This window comes from Dipodomys merriami, unplaced genomic scaffold (assembly GCF_024711535.1).
Source record: "Dipodomys merriami isolate MVZ:Mamm:240054 unplaced genomic scaffold, mDipMer1.0.p SCAF_1, whole genome shotgun sequence".
Taxonomy (NCBI): Eukaryota; Metazoa; Chordata; class Mammalia; order Rodentia; family Heteromyidae; genus Dipodomys; species Dipodomys merriami.
This window is the reverse complement of record NW_027202270.1, coordinates 56420782-56448331: the sequence shown is the minus strand read 5'-3', so window position 1 is coordinate 56448331 and position 27550 is coordinate 56420782. Positions and strand designations below refer to the sequence as shown.

The following is a 27550-nucleotide window of genomic DNA, read 5'->3' as shown; positions in this document are numbered from 1 at the left end:
AGGGGTGTCTAAATCAAGACATTTCACTCCTGAGCTAATTGAATGATGGAGGATGGGGTCGATGAGAAGAAAGTGCTACCCTAGTTGTGCCCTTCAAGTGTCTCCTCTCTGTAAACTCTGGGTTAGATTCAATCGAGAATGTGTGAGGTAAAGAAGCACAGCTGGCCTTTGGTATTCACCGGACTCAAAATTCACAAGTACATACAGTAGCAAAACATGTATGTAACATGCAACACCATCTCCCCTAAACCTCCACTCATCTCCAAATTACTTATAATAGCTAAAAACAACATAAATGCTGTGTAGCCGGCACGTGCTTTCAGGAATATTGACAAGGGAACATCTGCACGCTCAGCATCACCACAGTAGTTTCTAAATACTTTCAGTCTGCAGTCGATTCACCCCGTGGGTGCAGGACCATGATCTGGCCAAGGCCCTACTCTGCTACTTCTACTTGTAGTCAACTACTTCTTCCCAAAGGGTATTATAAAACTCATTGGAAAGAATTGAGTCACTGGGGGGATACCGCCAGTGTTTGCCAGTGTCAGTAGCTGCAAATGGCCTTCCTACTGCACATGTAGACAATAATCATGTCAAGGGTTATGAGTAATGTAAACCTCCTACAGTGAACAAGAACAAGAAAGTGTTTAATCAATCTAGAAATCCTAACAACCATGGCTCGGATAAAAGTAAGATGACAATGATTTCTTTTGTTTTTTTTTTGGTTTTGTTTTTTGTTGGTCATGGGGCTTGAACTCTGGGTCTGGATACTGTCCCTCAGTTCTTCAGCTCAAGGCAAGCGCTCTACCACTTGAGCCACAGCGCCACTTCTAACAATGATTTCTAACTTTGACCTGGATCAGAAGATGTGTTATCGAAAGGCCATTCCACTTTTATCTGTTGCAGAATCTGTGGATGGCTACTCTTGTGACCAGTTGCTTAATTTTGCTTTAGGCAAAGGACTCCACCAATAAAAATACTTTCTGGACAGCTTCACCTTATGCTGCTGGTTTTCTGGCAGAGTATGGTGGCCAGACTTATTAACATCTGCATAGAAGAATAATGATTTTATGTCTTAAGGAAATAGGAACACTGGATTGAAGAATATTTTGACATTGACATAAGAGGTATAAAAATTTCCATTGAAGGAGAGGTAGAATTAATAAAATACTGGAAGGAGAATTTCAGCAAGTTCCATAATTCCTTAATTTCAAGGCAATAAAATGATTAAGGCTTGCCAAGCACTGGTGGCTCATTCCTTTAATACTAGCTAATCAAGAGGTTGAATTTTGAGAATCCAAATTTAAAGCCAGCCCAGGAAGACAAGGCCATGAGATTCTTATCTCCATTGAACCTGTAAAAAGCCAGAAATGGAGGCCTGGTTTGAGTGCTAGAGTGCTAGTCTTGAGTGAAAAAGCTCTGAGTTCAAACCCCAGTACTGTTACACACACACACACACACACACACACACACACACACACACACACACACACACACACACACACACACACACACACAAGTCTTTTCATCTCTATTGTCAAAACCCTTATTTTCAAATAATGCATGTCTTATTTTGGTAATTATTTGAGGAACACTCTACTCTTCTGCTTTAATTCTGCCGAAAGTCCTTTGGACTTTGCAGGCATGTCTTATATTTCTCTTTCCCCAGGGCATTGCAGAGAGCTTCCTTTTTCAGTGATAATACTTAAAATATTGATGACAAGGGAAAAGTCACACTTCTCTGTCCTCAAGTTGATGTTACCATAACTTCTCCCATAGCTAATATATTCCACAAAGCAGCTTGTTCTCTTGGAAAAGGTGGATGTGTAATAACCATATTTTCATCTAGCTCAGTGTCCTGTCAACGGTAACTGTTCAAAACATATTTTTAGTAAATATATAATGGTATTTACATGACTGAGAAAGCAGAGCCTTACATAATCTAGAATCCTCAATTTTCAATTGGTTATGAATTTTACTTTGAAGTTCCCATTATGTCCTTTTGAATAACATGTTTATAACTTAAATCAATATTCTTGTTTTGGGGGGACAGGAAATGCTTCCTATCTTAAATTTTTTAGAACACAAGTTTGACTTCTTTGTTTGCTTAGATTTCAGAACATTTTCTCCAAAAAAATAAAAATTATAGCACCCTTCACTTTATGAAGGAAAAAAAAACAGGCTGTTTGGCACACCTGTCAGGTGTGCATGGAATCCTCAGAGAGTGAGCTATAAATGGATTTGTTCATGTGGTGGCAGTATAATTCCACAAGGGTCTAGTGAGGAGTTCTCAATATGCACATGACATCTTACTCTGACTGCAACAATGAAGTTGTGTCTCAAATAGAAGCCATAAGAAAGTAAAAAAGAAAATATGACTATGGATATTTTAAAGGTATGAAGATCACAAGACTTGCACTGGAAAGAATACCACTTTCTGGGTCTGCAGTTTTTTAATTTATGACATGTTTTAAAATAGTTGATTCTTGATGAGTTTAATTGTTTAGGCAGTTCATCTTTGTTCAAATGCAAACCTTTCATTTGGTGTAAATGAAAATATAATTCAGACATATACATGGCACCTAATCAGTATGCATTGTACACCTAACATAACTGATATAAATAATTAATCTTTTTCTCTTTATACAATTGAGAACAGAACAAGGCAAAAATGAATTGCATTAAATGTTAACAAAGCACCCACATTTTAATGTTGTGTCTGTATTTCTTTATCGAAATAATTATTTAAATTACCAAAAAAGATAATAGTGTGTTGAGAGAGCTGAAAGGGAAAAAAAATCAGGAATTATTTCTACATTTTCAGTCACTGTATGTTTTGGCAGCAAACAGGAACAGAGATGCCTGGGACTTGAAGGTTTCTATTAAATAGTCTATTTCCATGTGAAGGGATGTAATTAGTTTAAGTATGAATTAAATTGCAATTCTTATCAAAATTAGCCCATAATAATCAGCTTTCCTAAATCAGGCTTTCTGACCTGCTGGATGAATATTAGTGGACAGTAGAGGGCTGTTAATGTCATTTGTTTGATATGGCAGTTATTCCTCTTGGTATGTCTCCAATATCACCTTGAGTCACCTGAAAGAAACTTGTTATCAACTGAAATGCAAGCCAGTGACAAGCCAGGCAACATAATGCATTCCCTTTCTCTAGGAAAAAGTATATGTTTTTAAGGAAGAAAAGAGTGGTAAAAATGTTATTTAAAATACACTAATTCAACTATGGTAAAACAGAAAATTCACTAAGCTACTGATTCACTAAACGACCTCTAGGAAAGTGGACCTAAGCTTTGTACATATTGAATGAAAGGGAATGGGAAAAAGCCCATGTCCCACAGGAAGATTTTGTCACTATTCAGCCTCTGCCAACCCTTGAGACTTCAGAGATACCAATCTCTACTTCAAAGAGTTTTGCATATGGGCATTGGCGGTTTACTCCTGCAATTCTAGCTACTCAGGAGGCTGACATACAAGGATCATGGTTTAAAGCCAGCCCGGACAGGAAAGTCCATGAGACTCTTACCTCCAATTGACCAGCAAAAAGCCAGAAGTGGAGCCATGGCTCCAATTGTAGCGCATTAGACTTTAGCAAAAAAGCCAAGTGAGAGCTTGAGGCCCTCAGTTCAAGCCTCAGTGCTGGCACCAGAAGAAAAAGAAAAGAAAAGAAGAGAAGAGAAAATGTTTTGCTTCCCAGGCAGGTTCTCTACTGCGTGAGCCATTTCCTCTTTCCTTTGTGCTTCTACTGAATCATCTTTAACTCATAACCTAGGGACCTAGACAACAATCATTCTTTTTTTTTTCTCTTCCTGCTGAGATGAAACAGCACTCAGCATTTTATTGGTTGAGGTGAAGGTCTCACCAACTTTTTTCCTGAGCTGGCAAAAATACCTCCACCTCCCAAGTAACTGGGATTACAAGCATAAACAATTGTGCTTACTTAAAGAAAGTTTCCATTGGGAAAGTCTTCAGCCAATAGAAACTCAGTTCTAAAGTCTACATGATTGTTAGGCTATGTTTATGTGTCTTTAAAAGAAAATAATCCATTTTTTCTGTTATTGTTTTCTTTTTTCTCATTTGATTAGTAAATACAAATATTCTCCCTAGGGTTACAAGATATATATATATGGTTTAGATTTGCAATAAGGAATGATGTCTTTGATAGTATAGCTGAACAAAGGGGATTCTGTTATACTATCTATTCTGAGCAAACCATGTTTTTTGACTTTTGTCTCCCTTGAAACTTGAGCTTCTTAAAAATAAAATCTAACTAATCATACATTAAGGCAGAGCCACATGAGTCAAAAAATATCAGGTGAAAATTATCAGAAAGTTATTAAGAAATAAAAAGTGTTCACAGACTTACTAACAAGACATCTGAAAGCAGTCTGCTAACATTGTTGAGAATCTGTATTAATGAACCATAGAACCAGACTGCTTTCAAAGTTCTTGTCATATTAGTCAATAAATTAGTTTGTTATTTAAGACATTATTATCTAATTTCCTGATACTCTTAGTTAAAAACATCCTGACTGATTCATCATTTTTTTTAACTTTACCAGTCTAATGGATGGGATAAAAAATGGTGTGTGGTAATTTTAAGTTCCATCTTTCCAGCTATTAGTGAGGTTAGACATCATTTTAATATTTGATCACACTGATTTCCTCTTCAATACAATTTGTATTTGGGCCTTTTGCTCATTTTTTCACTTAGTGTCCTCTTGGGTTCCTTCCCCATCCCTCTCATCACAGATAGATACACACACACACACACACACACACACACACACACACACACACACACACACACACTTCATCTTCTAATAGTTACTTTTCAAGTCATATATGTTCTAAAGATTTTCATACAATATTTAATCTTTTAGATTTATTTATGTTCCCTTTTATCATTCATTTTTATTTTAGTTTCCATGTAGACAATTATATCTGCCATATCCCTTTATAGCAGCTGAGTTTCCTGTCTTATTTAAGAACAGCCTCCATACTATAGAGTCATAAAAATCCTTTCTTCTAAATTTTCCTTTGACATTTAAATTGTTTTATATGTCACAATTAGATATTTAATCAGGCTGTAATTTATTTTCGTATATGGTATGACACTGTGGTCCAACCCTGTTTTTCTCCAGATGGATAGATAATTATGCCAGTATCATTTCAAAAATAAATCACACTAAAATTTCCACTTGTGCCAACTTTCACTTTACATGTCCACAGAAACCCTCCTTGGTACAGTACACAAGAAAATGCTAAATAAAATATAAAAGAAAAAATCTATTTTATAATTTAACTGGTAGAAAAATAAATGAATCGCTTAGCAGCCAAAAATATTGTGACAATCTATACAGGGTCTTGAACAATGGAAATGCCATTTATCCTGGAGCCATTAGCTAGTTCTTGGTGACCAAATTCAGGAAAAACTAAAAATGCTCCCTGGAACAACTCAAGGTCTAATTCTCTTTAAGATCTTCTTACCACTGTGATGGATCTTCTAGGCAGGCTTTGGGTTAGAAATAAGTCTTGTTCAAAAAGAAATAATCAAAGTACTCAGATACCTGGGGGGAAAGATCTAGTACAAATCCTCTCTGGAGGAACAAATTTCAAATGTAGGCTTTCAGAGTTTCTTCTCGATAAAAGTCAGGAAAACATGATCTCATAATCAAAATTCACAAAATGGAGACAGACAGTAGCCAGCAAAAATATGACTATGCAGAATCAAAATGGCATAATTTAACACACAGAAACTATAGATATTAAAAGTATCAGATTTAGAGATTAGAAAAATAAATAAAAGAATTTAGAGATTAGAAAATAAATATAAATAAAAGAAAAGTGTGAGATACATACAAGATAGAAACAGATGGCCCAACGTATACCAAATCAGTACAGGACTCACAGACAGAACTCACTGGACAGACAAATATTCTAATTTTCTCCCACTGAGTATAGAAGTTTTTCATCTGTTATTTATTTGTTTACTTGACTTGCCCCTTTGTGCACACTAACTTCTGCAAGTAAGTACTTTCTTTTGGAGATGGAAATATTCTCCAAGTGTTAAGGGTATGTAATTTCATTTTAAAAATGATTTTTTTCTAAGCAAAATAACTGCTCTTCTCATCTCAGAGAAAGTTGTAAGTGAATAGTCCTGACGAGGTTATGACTGCAAGAAATATAACAAAGTCTCCAAAGACAAAGTAAAGAATAATAGCATCCACATTTGCTGCATTTGGACATTGTCATTGCTTTAATATTTAAAACTGCCTATTTATGATAATCAGTTGGATTTGGCAGGTCACTTCTCAAAAGATACTGAAGATATCTAAATTAATAAGCATTGAGAGAAGGGCAAGTTTTTTAATATTATATTTCTCAAAGTATACAATTATTCTACCAAAGTAACTCCTAAAAATTAATGTCATGTACAGTGTGAAAAAATAAGGTATTTTTAAAGTCAAATTGATGGATTCAATATAATCTAAATATAGATTAAACTGTGATTACAATGATCTGAATTAATTTGCCTCAATCTAATAAATCTTAATATTTAAGAATGAATAGGCAAGAACATTTTAAAAAGCCATTTAAATGGAAAACATGGTTACTTGTAGTTCAAAGACAGGCCAAACCAAAAGTTTGCAAAACTCCATCTCTGCAAAACCCCATTTCAACCAAAACAAACTTGGGTGCAGTGTTATGTAACTTCCATCCCAGCTATAAAGAAGATGCAAATAAGAATATCTCCAGCTAGTCCTCATTGAAATTTGGGACCCTGTTCAAAAACCATGAGTCAAATGCTAGAGCACCTGCCTAGCAAGCACAGAGTCCAGGCAACCCCAGAACCACAAAAAGAAAAAGAAAAATGTGAAACTAAAACAGTAACTAGATATTCTGATACACTTTTACTGGTTTAATAGTGAAATAAAGGGCTGGGAATGTGGCTTAGTGGTAGAGTGCTCACCTAGCATGCAAGAGGTCCTGGGTTCCATTCTTCAGTACCACATACACAGAAAAAGCTGGAAGTGGCACTGTGGCTCAAGTGGTAGAGTTCTAGCCTTGAGCAAAAGAAGCTCAGGGACAGTGCCCAGGTGCTGAGTTCAAGCCCTAGGACTAGCAAAAAAAAAATTTGAATAGTGAAGTAAACTAATAAATTAATAATAATTTTGTAATAAAAAAGAATTTATTACTTTAGTAGAAAGTTAAAATAATGAATTTCCTAGTTTTGGGGGGAAAATTCTACATTTGAAATATTAGTGTTTTTCAACTGTAAACAACTTTACTAGTGGGGTCTAATCAGTATTCTTGTTTAATAAAATAGCAAAGATAAAAATATCTCACACATTTCCAAAGTGCTCATGGTTTGCAGAATTGAAGTATAGAGAATAAGTAGAAGCTATGTAAGATGAACTTATTTCTGTGTGTCACAAAGAATCCTGTACCAAGTAGTACCAAACACTCACAAAGATTTTTAGGAGGCCAAGAATAAGTGCCAGCACTTCCCCAGCTGCTGAGTTACTGGGTCAGCAACAGTGAGGGCACTGAGCAGGGAGGCATGAGTTATATTCAAGGTAGAAATTATGATTATAATCCTAGCTACTCAAGAGGTTGAAATCTGAAAATACTAGCTTTGAAGGAAAGCCTTTGAGACTCATCTCCAATTAACCTCCAAACAACAACAACAACAACAACAAAAGGAAAGTGGCACTCTGGTTCAAAGTGGTACAATGCTGCCATTGAGCAAAAAAGAACATAGGGACAACACCAAGACCCTGAGTTCAAGCTCCACAACTGACAAAAGAAAAGTGAGGAAGAGGGAGAAAGAGAGAGAGAGAGAGAGAGAGAGAGAGAGAGAGAGAGAGAGAGAGAGAGAGAGAGAGAGAGAGAGAGAGAGAGAGAGAAAGGAAGGAAGGAAGGAAGGAAAGAAGGAAGGAAAGAAAGGAAAAAGGAAGAAAGAAGGAAGGAAGAAAGAAAGAAAAAGAGAGAAAGAAAGAAAGAAAGAAAGAAAGAAAGAAAGAAAGAAAGAAAGAAAGAAAGAAAGAAAGAAAGGAAGGAAGGAAGGAAGGAAGGAAGGAGGGAGGGAGGGAGGGAGGGAAAAAGGGAGGGAGGGAAGGAAGGAAGGAAGGAAGGAAGGGAGGAAGGAAGGAAGGGGAAGAGAAGGGAAAGGTAAGGAAGGGAAGGAAGGAAAGGAAGGAATGGAAAGGAAGAAAGGAAGAAATTGTGTCACAAAGAAATGAAAACAAGTGCCCGATCGTTACAAGTAGAAGGAGGCCAGCTGAAGCATGCCAAGTCCAAGTGACTTCATTTCCATCACACTGGCAATCCAGAAATGGCCTGGCCATCTGAGGTAACAGATGAAAGAGTCAAGAAGGCAAAAATTCACTTCGTCTTAACCTAGAAGCATAAAGAAAATTCTCTGGTTTTACTCAGCTTGTTTTGTCAACTCCTGACCTTTTCTTCCATGGTTGAGCCCATGAGCAATGTGGACCATCAAGCACTGCACAAAAGCCACACTGTTGTCACTGTATTTGATTTCGGTGTCCTGCATTTTTCTAACTTGGGGAGGGGAAGGGAAATAACAAAATGCTGAAATAAGAATACAGGTTGACCCATTGTCACAATGAGATGTATAAGACACTATGTACTTTACAACTTCAGTGCGAGGGCGTGGGGGTGGGGGGGATGTTGGGGAGGTGGGGAGGAAAGGGATGATAGGGGAAAAACAAAGGAGGGGGTAACAATGCTCAATAGGAAATGGACTCATTACCTTGCTCATGTAACTGTAACTCCTCTGTACTGTATCTTTACAATAATATATATATTTTAAAAAACTACACTGTCTACTTGTCAAGAGTGCTTTTCTATCTTTCACACATGCACAATGAGATTTGAAATTGACAGATCCCATCTACAGAACAGGGAACACCAATCATATTCACTGATGACTCCTGGTGATGTTGCTGGCACTGGTTGTGTGAGTGCCCAGCCTGGAGGTTCCCAGCCTTTGCCCCAACAGCTACCGCTCCACAGAAAGCTAATAAGCACCTAGCTCTGCCTCCTAAAGAGAACACCACCACACAGGTACCATATACGCACATTCCTTTCCTATGTAATGTCACTAAAAGGAACAATTTCTCAGTTGAAAAAATTTGAATTGAATGAATTGTTGTACAGCAATTCTTATGGACATACTAATCAGGGGCTAGAAAACATACCTTCCCTATTATAAGGAATATTTAAAATTCAATTGATTTATTATCTCAACATATTTAAAAAAATAATCTGGGATCTGGTGGCTCATACCTGTAAGCCTAGCTACTCAGGAGGCTGAGATATGAGAGTCATGGTTCAAAGCCAGCAGTGTAGGAAAGGCTGTGAGAATTTTACCTCCAATTAACCACCAGTAAACTGGAAGTGGCAGTGTGGCTCAAAGTGGTAGTGAGGTAGACTTCAGCAAAAAAGCTCAGGGACAGAGACCAGGCCCTGAGTTTAAGCCCCACAATCACACACACACACACACACACACACACACACACACACACACACACACACACACACACACACACACACTCAACTCATAAAAATAACCTCAAAAAAGTCATAAAAATTCTCAAAAATGTAATGTTTAATCAAGATTTTTAAATGTCTTTCACCAAATTAAAACCAAAAGGAAATCCCTGCAGTTAATAACAAGAACTTACAAATGCTAGTGACTATCCTAAGTAATGGTAACAGATTGAATGCATATCTCTTAGAACCATGATAAAGACAAGTAGGGATCTACTAGACATCACAGTGGAGGTCCTGAGCGATGAAAAAATTCAAGGAATGGAAATCAAATATATATATATATATATATATATATATATACTTATATATTACAATAGTTTATATATAATAGTTTATATTATATTACAATAATTTAAAAGAATGCTTGTATTCACAGATAATTGTGTATGTCAAGAATTGCAAAGAGGAGTTCCGGGAAGATGGTGGAGGAGAAGCTGGAATCTGAACAAGCTCTCGCATAGAAAGCAGTTTTAGAGTTCCAGTGAACAGCCCTAAGCCAGAGAACCACACCAAGTGTGCCATCACAGGACAGAGGGTTAGGCAAGAGAGGGGAAATCAAGACAAAGAGACACATCTGAGCGCTTGCCAGCAGCTGCCGCAGCAGCGGCAGCGGTGGCGGTGGCGACTGCAGGGCACCATAACTGAGCCACAGAGTCCGGGACGAAGGAGCCAGACTCGGCGGGCAAGCGGATTCTACTCAACACCAGCAAGAACCAACAAGGAGTGGACATCTTCATCCTGCAGTTTGCAGACCAGAGACGACCCAGGATCCAAGACTCAGCATGAGTAGAAGCCCGACGTCCTCACTCCTTCTCAGGGAGCAGAGGAGGGAAGGCCACCCCTCTCCCCCCCAGCACCTCTGATCTCCATCTTGGATACCAACAAAGCTCGGCGGAGCTGCGAGCTCCAGCTCAGGCCTTGGAATAAAATGAGTCATTTTAGCAGATCACAAGAACTTAACGGCGAAGTGACCTGCCAGACTCAGCTCCATCCAGGGAAAAGTCACCCAGCTTGGGCGCCAGCCATAGGAGTGGCTTTCCGAACTGGGTAACCAGAGCCAGAGGCTGCACCTCCCTCTAGCAGCCTCCACAATCAATTGAAAAACAGAAACCCTGAGAATGGCTCCAGGCTGGGCTCTGTGAGGTTTTCACAGAATAGCCCCAGGGAAAAGCTACTGTTTGTTGAAAGGCCTCAACTCTACCCAGAACCTAGCCTCATCACTGCATTCCCCTCTTTTGTGATTCTCAAACCAGATCACCCTCCCATTAAACTAACCTGGGAAGGGGATCTCAAAATCTTGGGTAAAGCAGAGAATTTTTCTGCCTGTTCGAACAATCTGACAATCAAGCCACAGGACCTCAAGCAGAACAGATACTCCAAGAGGCTGGTTACAGACACAAGGGAGATACAGGATTTTTCCCACCCCTCCCAAAAAAATATAGAACTTTTTTTTTTCTTTCCTCTTCTTCTTTTTCTTTTTTTTTTTTTTTTTGGTTCCTTATATATAAGAAAAAAAATTTTTTTTCTTTTCTAAAACTTTTATTAATCTTTAATTTTTGCCTTTTTTGAAAAAAGATAGTTTTCCAGTAACTTTTTTTCCCCTCTTATAATTTTTATTTTAGGGGTACGTGAAGGTGCGTTTTTCTTTCTTTTCTTGTCTTCTTTTTCTTTTTTTTTCTTCTTTTTAATTATCTTTTTGTTTTTGGTTTAGCTCTACTGAACTTCTGATCTTTTTATTCTCCCTTTCCTATCCTTTTCACCTTTCCTCTCCTTTGTTCTTCTTTATAATTTTTACTTGTCTATTTTTTCTGGTCTCTTTTCATTTCCCTCTCCCTTTCTTCTTTTTCCTCTCTCTCTCTCTACTTGCATCCTACCCAACCTATTTCCTGCTTTGAGATTAGGACATAGTTAACTCTCCCTGTGCCTCCCCACACCAATCTATTCCTATTTTTTACTCACATCTCTCCCTAACCCTAATAATTTCTGGTTTTCCAAATTCTTCTGTGCGGTTCGAAGTCCATTAACATATAGTTGTTTGATGTTGAATAGATGTATCTGTTGAACTAGATTGTATCTGTAGACTATTGACTGTACAAATTCATACTTTGGTTGATGGTAGCCTTAAGATAGTGTTCTAGCACAAAACTGGTGCTATTTTCATCTGAAATGGGCAGAGTAAGCCGGAAAAACCCAAGAAAAATGGCAAATCCAGGTAATTCAATTCCCAATCTTGATAATCAGGGGACAGAACAGATAATGAATAATCCAGAGGAGAGTTCCCAAATAGCTCTACAAACACTGCTGGCAAACATGATAAATGAAAAGTTTGAAAACATACAAAGGACTCTGTATCAGCGTGATAGGGAGAGAGAGGAGGCAACCCGAAAGCATGTACAGGAATATCATAAGCCTGAGGAAGCTACTCAAAAACTGATACAGGACTTGCGTGAGCAGGCTGAGAACACTCAAAGAGAACTGCAGGAATCCCGCGAATGGGAGGAAGCTAATCAAAGAGTAATACAGGAATTGAGAGATCAGGATGAGAATACACAAAGATCACTAAAGGCATTCATGGAATCCATTAACAAAGAGCTGAAAGAAGTCAGGGAGATCACAAAGGGAATGCTGAATGGAACCCAACAGAAGGAATGGGAGTCCAAAGAAACCATAACCAATCAACTAAGTGATTTAAGAATAAACATAAACACTGAACATCAAATTAAGGAAATAAAGAAATTCATACAAGACCTACAACAGAACTTCAACAAAGAATTTGAAGCCATCAAAGCTGACCAACTAGAAGTAAATGAGATAAAAAACAAAGTAGAGAGTCTTGACAGCAGGTTAGACCATGCAGAAGATCGAATCTCAGGGATTGAAGACAGCCTAGATATTACAGAGAAAGAACATACAACCATCCAAGACAAGTCCAAGAAATATGATAGATCTATCCAAAACTTGGAACACATCATCAGAAAGCCTAATCTAAGGATAATGAGTGTAGAGGAGCACCAAGAAACAGAAGTTAATGGTCTAGGAAATTTGTTTAACAGGATCCTAGCAGAGAACTTCCCAAACATACAAAAAGATAGGCCTATTCAGATACAAGAAGCTTTTAGAACCCCAAATAGACCAGACCAGAATAGGACATCCCACTGTCACATTATAATCCACACAGGATCAACTCAGACCAAGGAAAAGATCCTTAAAGCTGTCAAGGAGAAAAGGTTAATCACCTACAAAGGGAAACCAATTAGAATCACCTCAGATTTCTCAGCAGAGACAATCAAAGCAAGAAGAGCCTGGAATGATGTATGCCATGCCCTAAAAACAAACAACTATCAACCAAGAATACTGTACCCAGCTAAACTCTCCTTCATAACTGAAGGCCAAATAAAAACCTTCCATAGCAAAGAAAAATTGAAACAATACATCTCCACCAAACCAGCCCTACAAAAGATTCTTAAAGAAGTCCTACACATAGAAAACCAACAAGACCACAATAAAGGCCAGGAAACCGCACCCAAACTGAGAAGCCAAGAACCATAGGAAGAACCCAGTCTTCGCAGCCCCCAAGAAGGTGGATAACATGGCAGGAACTCCCAAATACCTCTCAGTCCTATCTCTTAACATTAACGGACTGAACTCTCCAATTAAGTGACATAGACTGTCTAGTTGGATTAAAAAACAAGACCCTTCTATCTGCTGCCTGCAGGAGTCACATCTTGCCCGTAAAAACAAAGACATTTTCAATGTTAAAGGCTGGAACAAAATCTACCAAGCAAACGGCTCTCATAAACAGGCGGGAGTTGCAATCCTAATATCAGATAAAATAGACTTCAAATTAAAATTTGTGAGAAGAGATAAAGAAGGTCTCTACATACTAATTAAAGGATCTCTCCTTCAGTAGGATATTACAATTCTAAATATCTATTCGCCAAACAATGGAGCACCCAAATTTATCAAAGAAACACTACTTTCCCTCAAATCCCATATAGATCAAAAGACATTAATTGTTGGGAATTTTAACACCCCACTCACCCCACTAGATAGATCAACTCGGCAAAAACTTAACAGAAAGACCACAGATCTAAACAGCTGCAACATCTACAGAACATTTCACCCAGCAGCAACAGAATACACGTTTTTCTCAGCAGCACATGGAATATTTTCTAAAATAGACCACATTTTAGGCCACAAAGCAAACTTGTCTAAGTTCAGAAACATTGAAGTTAAACCTTGTATCCTCTCTAACCACAAGGGAATAAAATTAGAACTCAACACCAAAAGCCACCAAAGAAAGTCCGGTATCACATGCAGGCTGCACAACACAATACTGAATCATGAGTGGGTCATGGAAGAGATTAGAAAGGAAATTCGAATGTTCATGCTATTCAACAAAAATGAACACACAAATTACCAGCTCCTCTGGGACACAGCAAAGGCAGTAATCAGAGGCAAGTTTATAGCTCTGAGCTCCTACATCAACAAATTGGAGAGATCTGAAACTGACAATTTAATGACACAGCTAAACCTCCTTGAAAAAGAGCAGCAAGATAAACCCCAATCCAGTAGACAGAAAGAAATAATTAAAATTAAATCAGAATTAAATGAATTAGAATCCAAAAAAACTATAGAAAGAATCAACAAAACAAAGAGTTGGTTGTTCGAAAAGCTCAACAAAATTGACAGACCCTTAGCAAATCTTATAAGAAAAAGAAGAGAACACACCCATATTAATAAACTCAGAGATGAGAATGGAAATATCACCACAGAAACAACCAAGATTCAGAACATTATAAAGGAATACTTCTCAAAACTTTATGCTAATAAGTTTGACAACTTGACAGAAATGGACCTTTTCCTAGCAAATATTGACATGCCAAAACTAAATCAAGATGAGTTAAACCATCTTAACAGGCCCATATCAAGCATTGAAATAGAAACAGCAATAAGAGACCTCCCAGCTAAGAAAAGGCCAGGACCAGATGGTTTTACAGCGGAATTTTACAAGGCCTTCAAAGCAGAGCTTACACCAATACTTCTCCAACTCTTCAATGAAATTGAAAGAGAAAGTTCACTACCAAACACATTCTATGAAGCCATCATAACCCTCATCCCAAAACCAGGCAGGGACTCATCAAAGAAAACTATAGACCCATTTCTTTGATGAACATTGATGCAAAACTTCTCAACAAAATTTTGGCCAATCGACTTCAACAATTCATCCAAAAAATCATACACCACGATCAAACAGGATTCATTTCAGGAATGCAAAGCTGGTTCAATATATGCAAATCAATTAATATTATTCATCACATGAACAGGAGCAAGAATAAGAACCACATGGTTATCTCAATAGATGCAGAAAAAGCATTCCACAAGATCCAACACCCCTTTATGATGAAGGTTTTGGAAAAATTAGGAATCCATGGAACATTCCTCAATACAATAAAGGCTGTATATGACAAACCTACAGCCAGCATTATACTTAATGTTGAAAAACTAAAGCCATTTTCTCTGAACTCAGGAACAAGACAAGGATGTCCACTCTCTCCACTTCTCTTCAATCTAGTATTAGAATGTCTAGCTACAGCAATAAGACAAGATGCAGACATAAAGGAGATCCAAATAGGAAAAGAAGAAATAAAACTCTCCCTCTTTGCAGATGACATGATCTTGTATTTAAAGAATCCCATGGACTCCACTCCCAAATTACTCAAGCTGATTCAAAACTTTGGCAAAGTAGCAGGGTATAAAATTAACCCCCAAAAATCAATGGCTTTTCTGTATGCCAACAATGAGAAAAGTGTGGCTGAAATTAGGAAAGCAACTCCATTTGTAATAGTCCCACAAAAAATAAAATACCTAGGAATTAACTTAACCAAAGAAGTGAAGGACCTCTATGATGAAAAGTTTAAAATCTTAAAAAAGGAAATCAACACAGAACTTAAAAAATGGCAAAACCTCCTATGCTCCTGGATTGGAAAGATTAACATCGTGAAAATGGCAATACTTCCCAAGGCTATCTACAAATTCAACGCAATACCTATCAAAATTCCAACCTCATTCTTCAAGGAAATAGAAGAGGCAATCCAAAAATTCATATGGAACAACAAAAGACCCCTAATAGCAAAAACGCTCCTCAACGGAAAGAACACTGCTGGAGGAATATCAATACCAAATTTCAAACTCTACTATAAAGCCATAGTAATCAAAACAGCTTGGTATTGGCATAAGAACAGACCTCAGGACCAATGGAATAGAATTGAAAACCCAGAAATGAACCTACAGACCTATAGCCATCTAATCTTCAATAAGGGAGCTAAAACAATAGAATGGAAGAAAGACAGCCTCTTCAGTAAATGGTACTGGCAAAATTGGCTAACTACTTGTAGAAAACTAAAGCTAGATCCTTATATATCACCCTGCACGAGAATCAACTCCAAATGGATCAAAGACCTGGAAGTCAAAGCAGACACTCTGAAAACATTACAGGATGGAACAGGAGAAACCCTAGGTCTCCATGGCTCAGGCCGAAATTTTCTGAATAGAGACCCGGAAATACAACAAATCAAAGAAAGGTTGCACAAATGGGATTGCATAATGTTGCAGAGCTTCTGCATGGCAAAGGACATAGCTAGCAATATCAATAGAAAGCCCACAGATTGGGAGAAGTTCTTTATTAGCCATACGAAGGACAAGGGTCTCATATCTAAAATATATTTGGAACTCAAAAAATTAAATCCCCCAACAACAAATCCTCAAAGAAACAACTGCCCAATAAATAAGTGGGCTAAAGACTTAAAGAGAAACTTCTCTGAAGGAGAAAGAAGGATGGCCGATAGACACATGAAGAAATGCTCAACATCCCTAGCCATAAAAGAAATGCAAACCAAAGCAACATTGAGATACCACCTCACTCCAGTTAGAATGGCAAAAATCAAGAACTCTAACAACAACAGATGCTGGAGGGGATGTGGACAGAAGGGAACCTTACTTCATTGTTGGTGGGAATGTAAACTTGTTCAACCACTTTGGAAAGAAGCATGGAGGTTCCTCAAAAGACAATCCCACTTTTGGGCATTTACCCAAATGTTTACAAACAAGACCACACTAAAGCTACCAGCACAACTATGTTTATTGCAGCATTATTTACCATAGCTAAGATATGGAACCAACCCAGATGCCCTTCAGTAGATGAATGGATCAAGAAAATGTGGTATATATACACAATGGAATTCTATGCCTCCATCAGAAAGAATGACATTGCCCCATTTGTTAGGAAATGGAAAAACTTGGAAAAAATTATATTAAGTGAAGTAAGCCAGGCCCAAAGAAACACAGATCCTATGGTTTCCCTTATTTGAATATCTAGTATATGTATGAGTCAAGCAGAAAAGTCAGATAATGTGATGTTAGGAAAATGAATCCTTAGATAGGTATTTTAATGTTTTTTTTCTTTCATGCATGTGTTTCTAATGCATTTATAAGATTATTTCTTTGTTGCTTTGTATGTCCCTCCCCCACAGTATAACCCCTGCTTTCAATATATTTGATGTCAGTATAACTTATGGAGGAGAGTATAACAAGTCATTTAAGGATTCAGGTGGACCTGTTGCAACAATGAGAAGTACAAATTGTCATGTCAAAAAGGAGCTTTACAATGTCGGGGGGGGAGCAGGGGGAGAAGGATTGGGTAGGGGGGGAAGGGGGGAGGCTGGGAAGGGAGGTGAAGGGTAAACAAAGGAGGAGGCTGCAATGCTTGGTAAGAAATGTATGCATTATCTTGCCCATGTAATTGTAACCCCTCTGTACAGTATGTTCACAAATAAAATAAAATTAAAAAAACAAAAATTTCAAAGAAACCTTTTTAAAGAAAGTACTAGAATGAAAAAGGTAGTGGGAAAATTAATATGACTGAGGAAGGAAGAAGTAGATGAGATGGGAAAGAGTGACAGATGACTACAGTGGATATGTGAATTGACATGTTAAATTGTAGCCCTGTTGAATGGTAAAGCAAACACACAAATAAGTATTTTTTAATTGCTAGAACTAGGCCAACTGTAATCTTAGTTACACAGAAGGCTGAGACCTGAAGAATTTCAGTTCAAAGCCAGCACAAGCAGAAAGGTCTAGGAGATGCCATCATCTCCAATTAACCAGCAAAATGCCAGGCAGGCAGTGAGGCTTAAGTAGTACAATGGTACAATGCCAGCCCTGATCAAGAAAGCTGATTTCAAGACCCCATATTGGGGCATGTGTGCACACACACACACACACACACACACACACACACACACACACACACACACACACACACACGCACACACGCACACACAAACACCAAAAGAAAAAAAAATATGTTAGGACAATATAAATTCTGTTTTAGGATGTAAGGTCAATATACAAAATTGATTTATTTTATATAGTAGAAGTTAATATTTAGAAGTTAATATACTATATAAAGCAGCATCCACAAGCAGGAAAGCTTCTATGAAATACGTATATAGCCTGCTCTCTAATAACTCTAGAACAGCACAAAGAGTAACTGAAGGACTAAATAAGTGTGAAGCATAATATGCTCATGGATCAACACTGTTAACATGCCCATTTTCTCCAAATTATAGATTCAACTAATCTAATCAAAATCCCAACATGTGTTTTGTAGAAACATTCAAAGTACTTACAAAATTTAAAGTAAAGTATAAATAATGACTAAATATAATAATGACTAAATCAGTTTTAAAACAATGTTGGAGTGTCACACAACCTATCTTCAATAATTACTATTAAGATGTAATAATCAGAACAGTTCAATAGTGACCTAAGTCATACAAAACAACTAAATAACTAAGGAGACCAGATACATTCTCTCTCCCCCACCCTCTCACACACACAAAGTCACTTTATTTTCCATAAAAAATGTCAAAGTGAAGTTTCACCTTTACCTCACTGATATTTGCTGAGTTCTTTTATTAAAACTGAACATAGACCTAGATATACAATCTGAAATGTTAAAACTTCTTAAAGAAAATATGTATAAACTTTGGGTAAAGGACTAGAAACAGATAATAATAATAATAATAACAATAATAACAAATCAGTCTATCAAATGTTTACTCTCTATGAAAATAGCTTCAAAATGTCAATGCAGAGTAAAGGAGAAATAATCAAAACAAATATATCTAGTAGTGGATTGTTATCAAAATATCTAAAAACTTTTATACTTATAAGATAACTAACCCAATATTTTATAGACACTGTTCCAAGTCATGGAGATGTAGCTAAGTAGTAGAATGCTTGCTCAGCAGGTGAAAGTCCTTAGGTTTGCCTCAAGCACCACAAGAAAGCAAAATAAAAAAATTATCTTCCAAAAATATCCTGTAAAGATCAGGATGTTAAATTATGCCTTGCTGATATAAGCAGGAGACTGAAATCAGGAGGATTGGAGTTTTGAGGCCTAGAAAGTAAGTATGCAAGACACCATATCAAGAAAATTGGGTACATTTGGTGCACACTTACGAACAGGAGGCCAACATTGCATTTCTATCACCTCAATATTCTCAGTTCATTCCAGGGGTACTGATGATATATTTTTTTAAATCACTATACATTTGATTTTTGTTCATTTATTTCTTTTTTCTTGTTCTTTAAATTTGTTTTTTGCATACATCATAAGTCAGACCCACAGAGACAAAAGTTGAATGAGTTCCCTCATTTGTGAGCTAGAATTAGCCTATAAATCTGTAAGTACATACTTTGGTAGTATGCAAGTGGTGACAAATATGGCAGATTCGAGGCTAATCTAAATAGAGTAATTACTTAGAAAAGCAAAATCAAATCCCACCAGTAAACACCAGGAAATGAATACTTGCAAGAGGAACAAAGGGGTCAAGTGGAGCGGGGTAAACAAATGAAGAGAAGCAAGAAACAATACAGTCAAGAATCCAATGTAGTCAGGCACCAGTGGTTCATACCTGTAATCCTAGCTTCTCAGGGGCTGAGATCCAAGAACTGTAGTTCAAGGTCATCCCATGTAGGAAAGTCCACGAGACTCTTTTTTAAAAAATTAATTTCATTGTCAAGGTATTGTACAGAGGGGTTGCAGGTACATACGTAAGGTAATGAGTCCATTTCTTGAGACTCTTATCTCCTAGTAACCACCAGAACACTGGAAGTGGCACTATGGCTTAAAGTGGTAGAACACTAGCTTTGAGCAAAGGGCTCAGGGACAGTGCCCAGGTTTGAGTCTAAGCCCCAAGACTGACCCCCCAAAAAAGAATCCAATGCATATCCTACAAAATTAAGAAAAGTGTGAGAACATATCCCCCCAAATTAAGAAAAGTATGAGAAGGGTAGTTAGAGGCAGGATGGGTAATGTTGAAAGGGGTAACACTGATCAAGATGCACACTGTATTCATAAACTGCTTCATTAAATGGAAAACTCCTTTGTACAACTATTTAAAAATAATAAAAACAAATTTAAAAATCCACAAAACACATTTTACTTTAGGTTTATTAATCACATCAAAAAATACTATTCATGTGGACAAATTTCTCTCAAATTGTCATGCTATTGTCAATGTTTTGACACTGAGTGCAATGTAAAAAGAAAGAAAAATCAAGCTCAGCGATAATCTACAGAGTTTTACCAGCCTTAAAAGAAAAAGGAGAGAAAAACTATAAAACAGATTTTCTTATTTAAAGAAATGTAATACAGTTTAATTTCTACCATGTTTATAGTTTTGCAAGAATAACACTACATTAGGAATGAATAAAGATAAACTCTTTACCTGTTGGAAGGTGTAGTGTTATGTTGTTGCAAAAATCTGTGAAGCAGCATTCAGTTTTGGTAACATTGTTGGAACTATGACAGAAGACTTGTGCATTTAACTCTGGGAGCGACACACAAGATTTGATCACCTGCTCCTTCCCATTGGTTAGCATGACTGAGGCCCAACATGCTCCTTCTGTTTGGCAGGTGAAGTTTGAGGAGTCACACAAAAGGCACACACACTTCAATCCTGGAAAGAATAAGGCAAAATGCTTTTTAGAATGGAAAAGGTATCATTCAATGTTTCCAACATAGTTGAAAACATAAATTCAACCTTAAGGGAAACCTTAAGGTTTAAATCTTAAGGGTTTAAACAAACAATTAAAGTTTCATTAAAGAGGCTACTCAACAATCATTTGACATTGCTACTATCTTTGTGATTTTTAATGTTTTCCTCTATATTGTACTCTAGATCCTTCATGAGCTCAATTAATTTACTCCTAAATCAATAGCTCCTGGGAAATGCTAGGAAACAGCATCATCTCAACCACCAAGAGATGCTGTCTAGCATCATTTGCAGAACATTCAACTGTGGTAACAGCAGCTGTGCAACTGAGCAACATCAGTGTGCCCTGCTCACTCACCCATTTTCCTTTTGACTTAGAGGAGCATGCTAAACACTATCTGTAGAAATGTATAGCTTTAAAAATAGTTGGCACTCTTAATATTTAAAGATTCAGACATTTTAACATAATTATTATTGGTGTGGTAATGTTGAAGATATTAATGAGCTATGACACTGCCCCTTTCACTAAGGAATTTATCCCAGAATGACAGTCACTCAAACATAGATCAGGACCTTGATGTTATGTTCTCCACTTCACACAACTTTTCCATAAAGCAACCCACATCAATAACAGAACTGAATGCACCTACAAAAGTAAAACTTGTGAAGTTTCGGTTCTGTTAAATTAATTAGTTGTCTGGCTCATATCTCAACATTCCTGCCTACCACATCCCACCCCCAATAATCCTCACTACTTCACACACAAAATGGTGCAGTATTTCTATGTGAAACGCCTGTCAGTATGAAGAATCTAGAGCTTGTAATTTATTCATATTTTAGAAATATGTTATTACTATATAGTACAATTCTAAATAATGTTTCATATTATTCATAAACCTATGTCGAATTATAAATGTCCCTATAATTATCTGAGCGTCCAAAGTTTCATCATGGAACCATTACTAATAAATGATTGGCTAATCACTCAAATTACAGCTAATTTTATACTCATAAAATACCATAATGAACTCAATAATTAAATATGTGTTCATTTCATGTGTATTCATCATGACATATAAAAATCCCATTGTAATTGTGGGACTCAATTGTCACTATTTCCATTTTGTAGATATGAAATGAGGCTCAAAAATATCAACTAATCAGCTTAATGTAACAGTCTCTAGACTACATCAGCAATATCTTTTTTATCTCACTAAAGCTGCCAATTTTCCAAAAAGCATTTACCCACCACACTAGTTCCTAAAAACTGAAAATAAAGTGTAATTCTCTAATATTGTAACAAAAAAATTAGCAGATAATTAATAATTGACAATTCAGATTTTGTTCTGTATTGTCTTAGTAACTTTTAAAAAATTATTTTTGAACAAGCATTACCTACAGATGGCCAGATAAAAAGCAATATCATATTCTTTTTACCTAAAACAAATGATCTCACTTTTCAGCTTATCTACATTCTATATTAAATAAGCTTCCAGCGACCTACTCTCATTCTCTTTCTTCTAAGCACTACTGTATCCTTCAAAAGATGATGACATAATATTTCTTATCAAGGAATCATTTGAATGTATATTTAACAAGTTACAAATATTTCCTTCAGTTTTAAATCAAAGGTACCAACAAAAATAATGCAGACTTAGGTGATAGTACAAAAAAATGACAGCTGAATTTACATCTTGCATGATGGAAAACACTGACAAAATTGAGGATTTGTTAATGATAATGGGTCTAAACATCTGCCAAATATGCCCATTTATTCCAGGCCAGTTGATATTACCTTGACTACCATGAGTGAGTAGCATATGACATATTCAGTCTCACATTTTTCATTTCTCACCAGTCCACTAGAAAGTAACATTTGGCATATAATTAAAGTGTATTTATAGCAGCCACCCTCAACATAGAACCTTAGTGCTGCCAATTAAAATGTAAGTTGCTATTAATGATTAGACTTACACTTTCCTACTTGGTTTTCAAAACTTGATGTTTAATTGAGTCAATTATACGAGACTATTCCATGACAGCATAAATCTGGTTATTCTGCCTTCTGAGTCTTTATCTTACTCTTCTCATTACAATATACTTGAGTCATATAGAAAGAGTTGTAAATGAGGATGAAGAATGAGGCAATTACCCACAATAAGGAGGTCTATTAGATCCTTCCCCACAAGGAAGACTATACTTTTCTTGTGTCTCCTCCCACTCCTTTAATTAGCTCCCCATCTCTCCCTTTTTGCCAATTAGTCTATAAAAGCCAAGACATCTGTTATCCACAAGACATCTGTCACCCACATCCACCAAAGGATGTGCACATTCCTAATCAACCAGGAAATAAAGTTTCATCCATATTTACATGAAAGGACTAGCACACCCTGGTGTACAGAAGTATAAAAGAGAGAGAGAGAAAAAAACTTTATTTGCATTTTAAAAGTCAAATACTTTCTTAGCAAATAGTAGTTATTTTTGACTGGATACTATGTTCATTAAGTTGATTTCCTATTACCTTTTTCCTATATTTTTAGACTTAATGCTACAGTATCCATTAACCAACCTTCATGTAAATGCCTTACTCACACTCCTTCCTCTTTTCCAGATGTTAGATATACAGATATTTTCAATCAACATCTCTAATTTTAGACCAGGCTATCAAACATGAATGGCTTTATTTTAATTTATAAAGAGTGTGACAGGTCTGACACTGCATATATAACCTTTCCATCACTTACAGGCTTTTGAATGAACAAAGGGAGCCATTCGAGCTTGTCATTTTTTTGGAATATGAGCAGGAAAGAAGCCAGGACCACTAGCACTAGTGAATCTGAAGGAAAGCCACACAATTTTTTTTAATAATTTTATTTTATTTTATTTGAGAACATACTGTACAGAGGGGTTACAATTACATGGGCAGGATAATGCATACATTTCTTACCAAGCATTGCAGCCTCCTCCTTTGTTTACCCTTCACCTCCCTTCCCAGCCTCCCCCCTCCCCCCTACCCAATCATACCCCCCTCCCCCCCCACACCTTTTCACTATATTTGATGTCAGTATAACATGTGGAGGAGATGGGGACAAACAAGTCGTTTAAGGATTCAGGTGGACCTGTTGCAACAATGAGAAGTACAAAATGTCATGTCAAAAGCCACACAATTTAAAACAAACACTTGCCTTTCTTTTTTTTTTTTTTTTTGGGGTCCGGTTGTGGGGCCCGAACTCTGGGCCTGGGCGCTGTCCCTCAGCTCTTCAGCTCAAGACTAGCGCTCTACCACTTGAGCCACAGTGCCACTTCCGGCTTTTTTTTTTTTTTTGCTTATGTGGTGCTGAGGAATCGAACCCAGGGCCTCATGCATGCAAGGCAAGCACTCTACCACTGGGCCACCTTCCCAGCCCTTGCCTTTCTTTTTTATCTTCTGGACTTTTTGTTGTTTATTTTTTGGTTTTGTTTGAAATAAACCATAGTCAATTTATTTAGATAATTGATCTAGATTGAGTATCTAAAATGTACTCTATCCCGAAATAACACTTTTTTGTTGACATATACTCTATTTCAAATTTTCTGCTTTTATTTTCTTTTTTTTCCCTTTTAGTCCTTTGGAGATGGAGGCTATGTTGCCGAGCCTATTGTCTAACTGCTGGGCTCACTCAGGTGATTGTCCTATCTCAGCTTCCCATATACTGAGACTACAGACACATGACACCATGCTTGGCTTTGTTTCTCTTAATTGTAAAGAAAAGAGGAATGAAGAAAAAAATGTTAGTGAAATATGGACAATACATCCAATATTATGAGAATACACTCAGCACAAAGGGAAATTGTCCTTTTGTGCCAAATGGGAGTTATGCTCCTTTTTCAGAAGGCTTCCTCTTTTAAAAACTATATTTATTTTATTTTATTATCTTTAAGTACTTTTATAAAGGAGTTGTCATTCAACAAAGCAGTTTATGAATATAATGCATCTTAATCAATGTCACCCCTTTCAACATTTTCACTTGTCCTTCTCCTACCCACACCTTCCCTAGCTTTTCTTAATTTTGTAGGATATCCATTGAATTTTTTGACTGCCTCTTTATAGCTGAGAAGAAATGGAACCACCCTGCCTGGATAGACATAGAGAAAAGTCCTAACTTCCAGTTCAATTTAGGAAGAATACAATGCACTGTGGATTAATTTTTTTTTTTGGGGGGGGGGTCCGGTCGTGGGGCCTGAACTCTGGGCCTGGGCACTGTCCCTCAGCTCTTCAGCTCAAGGCTAGCACTCTACCCCTTGAGCCACAGAGCCACTTCCAGCTTTTTGTTCTGCTTATGTGGTGCTGAGGAATTGAACCCAGGGCCTCATGCATGAAAGGCAAGCACTCTACCTCTGAGCCACCTTCCCAGCGCCCTGTGGATTAATTTTAACCACTTAGAACTTCCTCTCTCCAAGAGTAAGATTTTCAGTATAAGTAGCTTATGTATTACTTTATCTGTATTAGCTAAGAAGAAAGGAGCAGATTTGGAAATATGAGTGTCCACAGGACAGGTTTGAACTCTCAAATTCACACACAGGTGAAGAGAAAATCCTTCTAGTTTATACTCCAGCAAAACTTCTCCAGTTAATATAAAGAATATTTATCTTGTTCAATATTTATTTATCATATGAAAATCTAATGTTCTTTCCAACATCATACAATTTGGAGGGAAACAGGAGGAAAAATGATGAGAGCCTGAAAACACCCATCATTCCTGTGAATTATGTTAAACATCCAGAGACTGTTGCCTAATCCTTTAATCATAGTATATACACAGTCACAGAGTCAACATGCAAAACCAAAAGTGGTCCAAAGGGGTTGCATACTATAGCAATTTGATTGATTACCCCACAGTCTATTATGTAGAAATAAAAGTGTTCGCAAGTAACACAAGTGGATAACAAAAATAGAGCTGAAAACTGACTGGGATTTATACATAGCCTCCATATTTTACTAAGTACAGAATGGAGAATATGATGGCACAATATCATAATGGTTTTAGCGCAATTTTTAAAACTATGTAACAGAGTAAAATAACCATTTGGACATTTTGCTTATCATCATAGTTATTAACTGAAAAATTCCCAAAAAAGGCCTTTTAAAAAATTACTATTAATAATATTAGCTAATAGAGTATGCTGCAAATAAAAGTCAAGCATAAAAGAGTGCAAACTAATCAATGAGGTATGACAAAATGATCTGTCTCTTTGACTATCCCCTAGAACAGATGAAAATGCAAGAAAAGAACTCTTAGGTCAGGGGATGACAAACTTCTTCCTACCTTAGGATGTCAGGCATCAGCGGGCAACACGTGACGGGGTGAGTATATGTGATAACTGTACAGGGAAGAGAAATCTAAATCCTTGTTCCCTTAGGGAGGACATGGACTATCCAAGGGCCATGACCACATTCAGGCCTTGTGGTAACATAAGAAAGAAAAGGACGTTGTTTGAGGCTTCCCATCTGAAAGCATCATATCAAAGCAAAGGGCATGTCTAGTCATAGACACAATCCCTTGGCCACTCTTTATACATAGAGCTTTCACTTAATAAAATAGGTCATTTTCTTACATAAACAGTCTAAATATTTTCTCAGAAAACCGGTCCTTCAGCTTGGGTTTTTGAAAGCTATTATCTTCCATTTAGAAGAATAGTAAAGCTTTATAGGTCCCAATCATACTTAAAGCAACTTCACCACTGTTATTACAACCTAATAGGCTAGAGGCTCAGCGCATGTTGCTTTTTGAATTTCATCTCTTTATCTTGACCTTCAGACCGCAGGTTTTCTCTTCATAGTTCCATCATAATAATTTTTCCTATCTTTGCCTCTCCTCTTGTTCACTTTGCCACTGCTCTTTTCTCTTCTTTGAAAATCCTCCAGGTCTTGGAGCAAATGTCACCACTTCAGAGAAATCTTTCCTGCCTTCTCTTGAGCTATCTTGACACAGTTGGTAATTAGCTCATTTATTTTATTAGCCCCATAACAGTATAAACTTTGTGAAGGCAAGAACTTCCTGCTATTTTCCTTTCTTTAAAGAAATTGTAGGAATTTAATGAAAAACTCAATAATCATTATTCTCCCCCACTGATCCACTACATACACTAGCTGTCTTTTCAGGTTTTTTTCATCAAAAATACTTTAAACCTATGCCTTTCCCCCTATTATCTGCTCTCCCCTCATCCACATCTCAATCCCTTCCCTCTGCATTCTTTTATCCTTTTCTGTGTAGAAGAGATCATATTCCCAATGCCTAGAACAAAGTCCAACAGTAGGGTAAAAATCCCATAAAGATATTTTTAAATTGAAAATTACAAAGAAGTCCACAACCCCACAATTATTCTTATCATCATGTTTTTTTCTATTTATTACAGTAAAATTAAACTCTTAAACACAATTGTAAGCACAGTGTTTTTTGAAATATTCTTTCAGTGTTGTATTCTGGGCTTTAAATGCCTTCTTTCTGACCATCTAATAATGTACATATGTCTACCATTATGGGAAATTGACAGCATATAGAATTTCCTTATATTTAGGTATTTATTTTGCAATTAAATAACATCATATTGGATATTTTTTGTCTAAATTTCATTTCCAAAGTTAGAGTCCCAGAATTAGAAGTACCTAACACATTCCTCTTAGCTATTGTCAGATAGCTTCCCAGAGAACTTGCATCAATTAAGATTTCCATTGGTTTTATATTAAAGCACTGGTTTTATAGTACATTTGTTAGCATTAGGTAGGCTCAATAAAACCTTAATAATATAATAGGCAGATTTATCTTTTTCTTTTTTTGTCGGTCATGGGGCTTGAACTCTGGGCTTGGGTGCTATGCCTCAGCTCTTCAGCTCAAGGCTAGCGCTCTACCATT

General features: G+C 36.9%; 1 protein-coding gene across 3 annotated transcripts in view; it reads right to left on the bottom strand.

The window, feature by feature from the left end:
• The window catches only part of Acvr1c (activin A receptor type 1C), an 87124-nt gene that overhangs the window by 22076 nt on the left and 37498 nt on the right, over positions 1 to 27550 (bottom strand). For 2 of the 3 annotated variants that reach the window (XM_070022883.1, XM_070022894.1), the window contains exon 2: positions 20391 to 20621. In XM_070022883.1, the coding sequence (XP_069878984.1) occupies positions 20391 to 20621 (231 nt within the window). Of the gene's footprint in view, positions 1 to 19574; positions 19792 to 20390; positions 20622 to 27550 lie in introns of those variants that run through there. The other variant, XM_070022900.1, reaches the window with a different exon arrangement.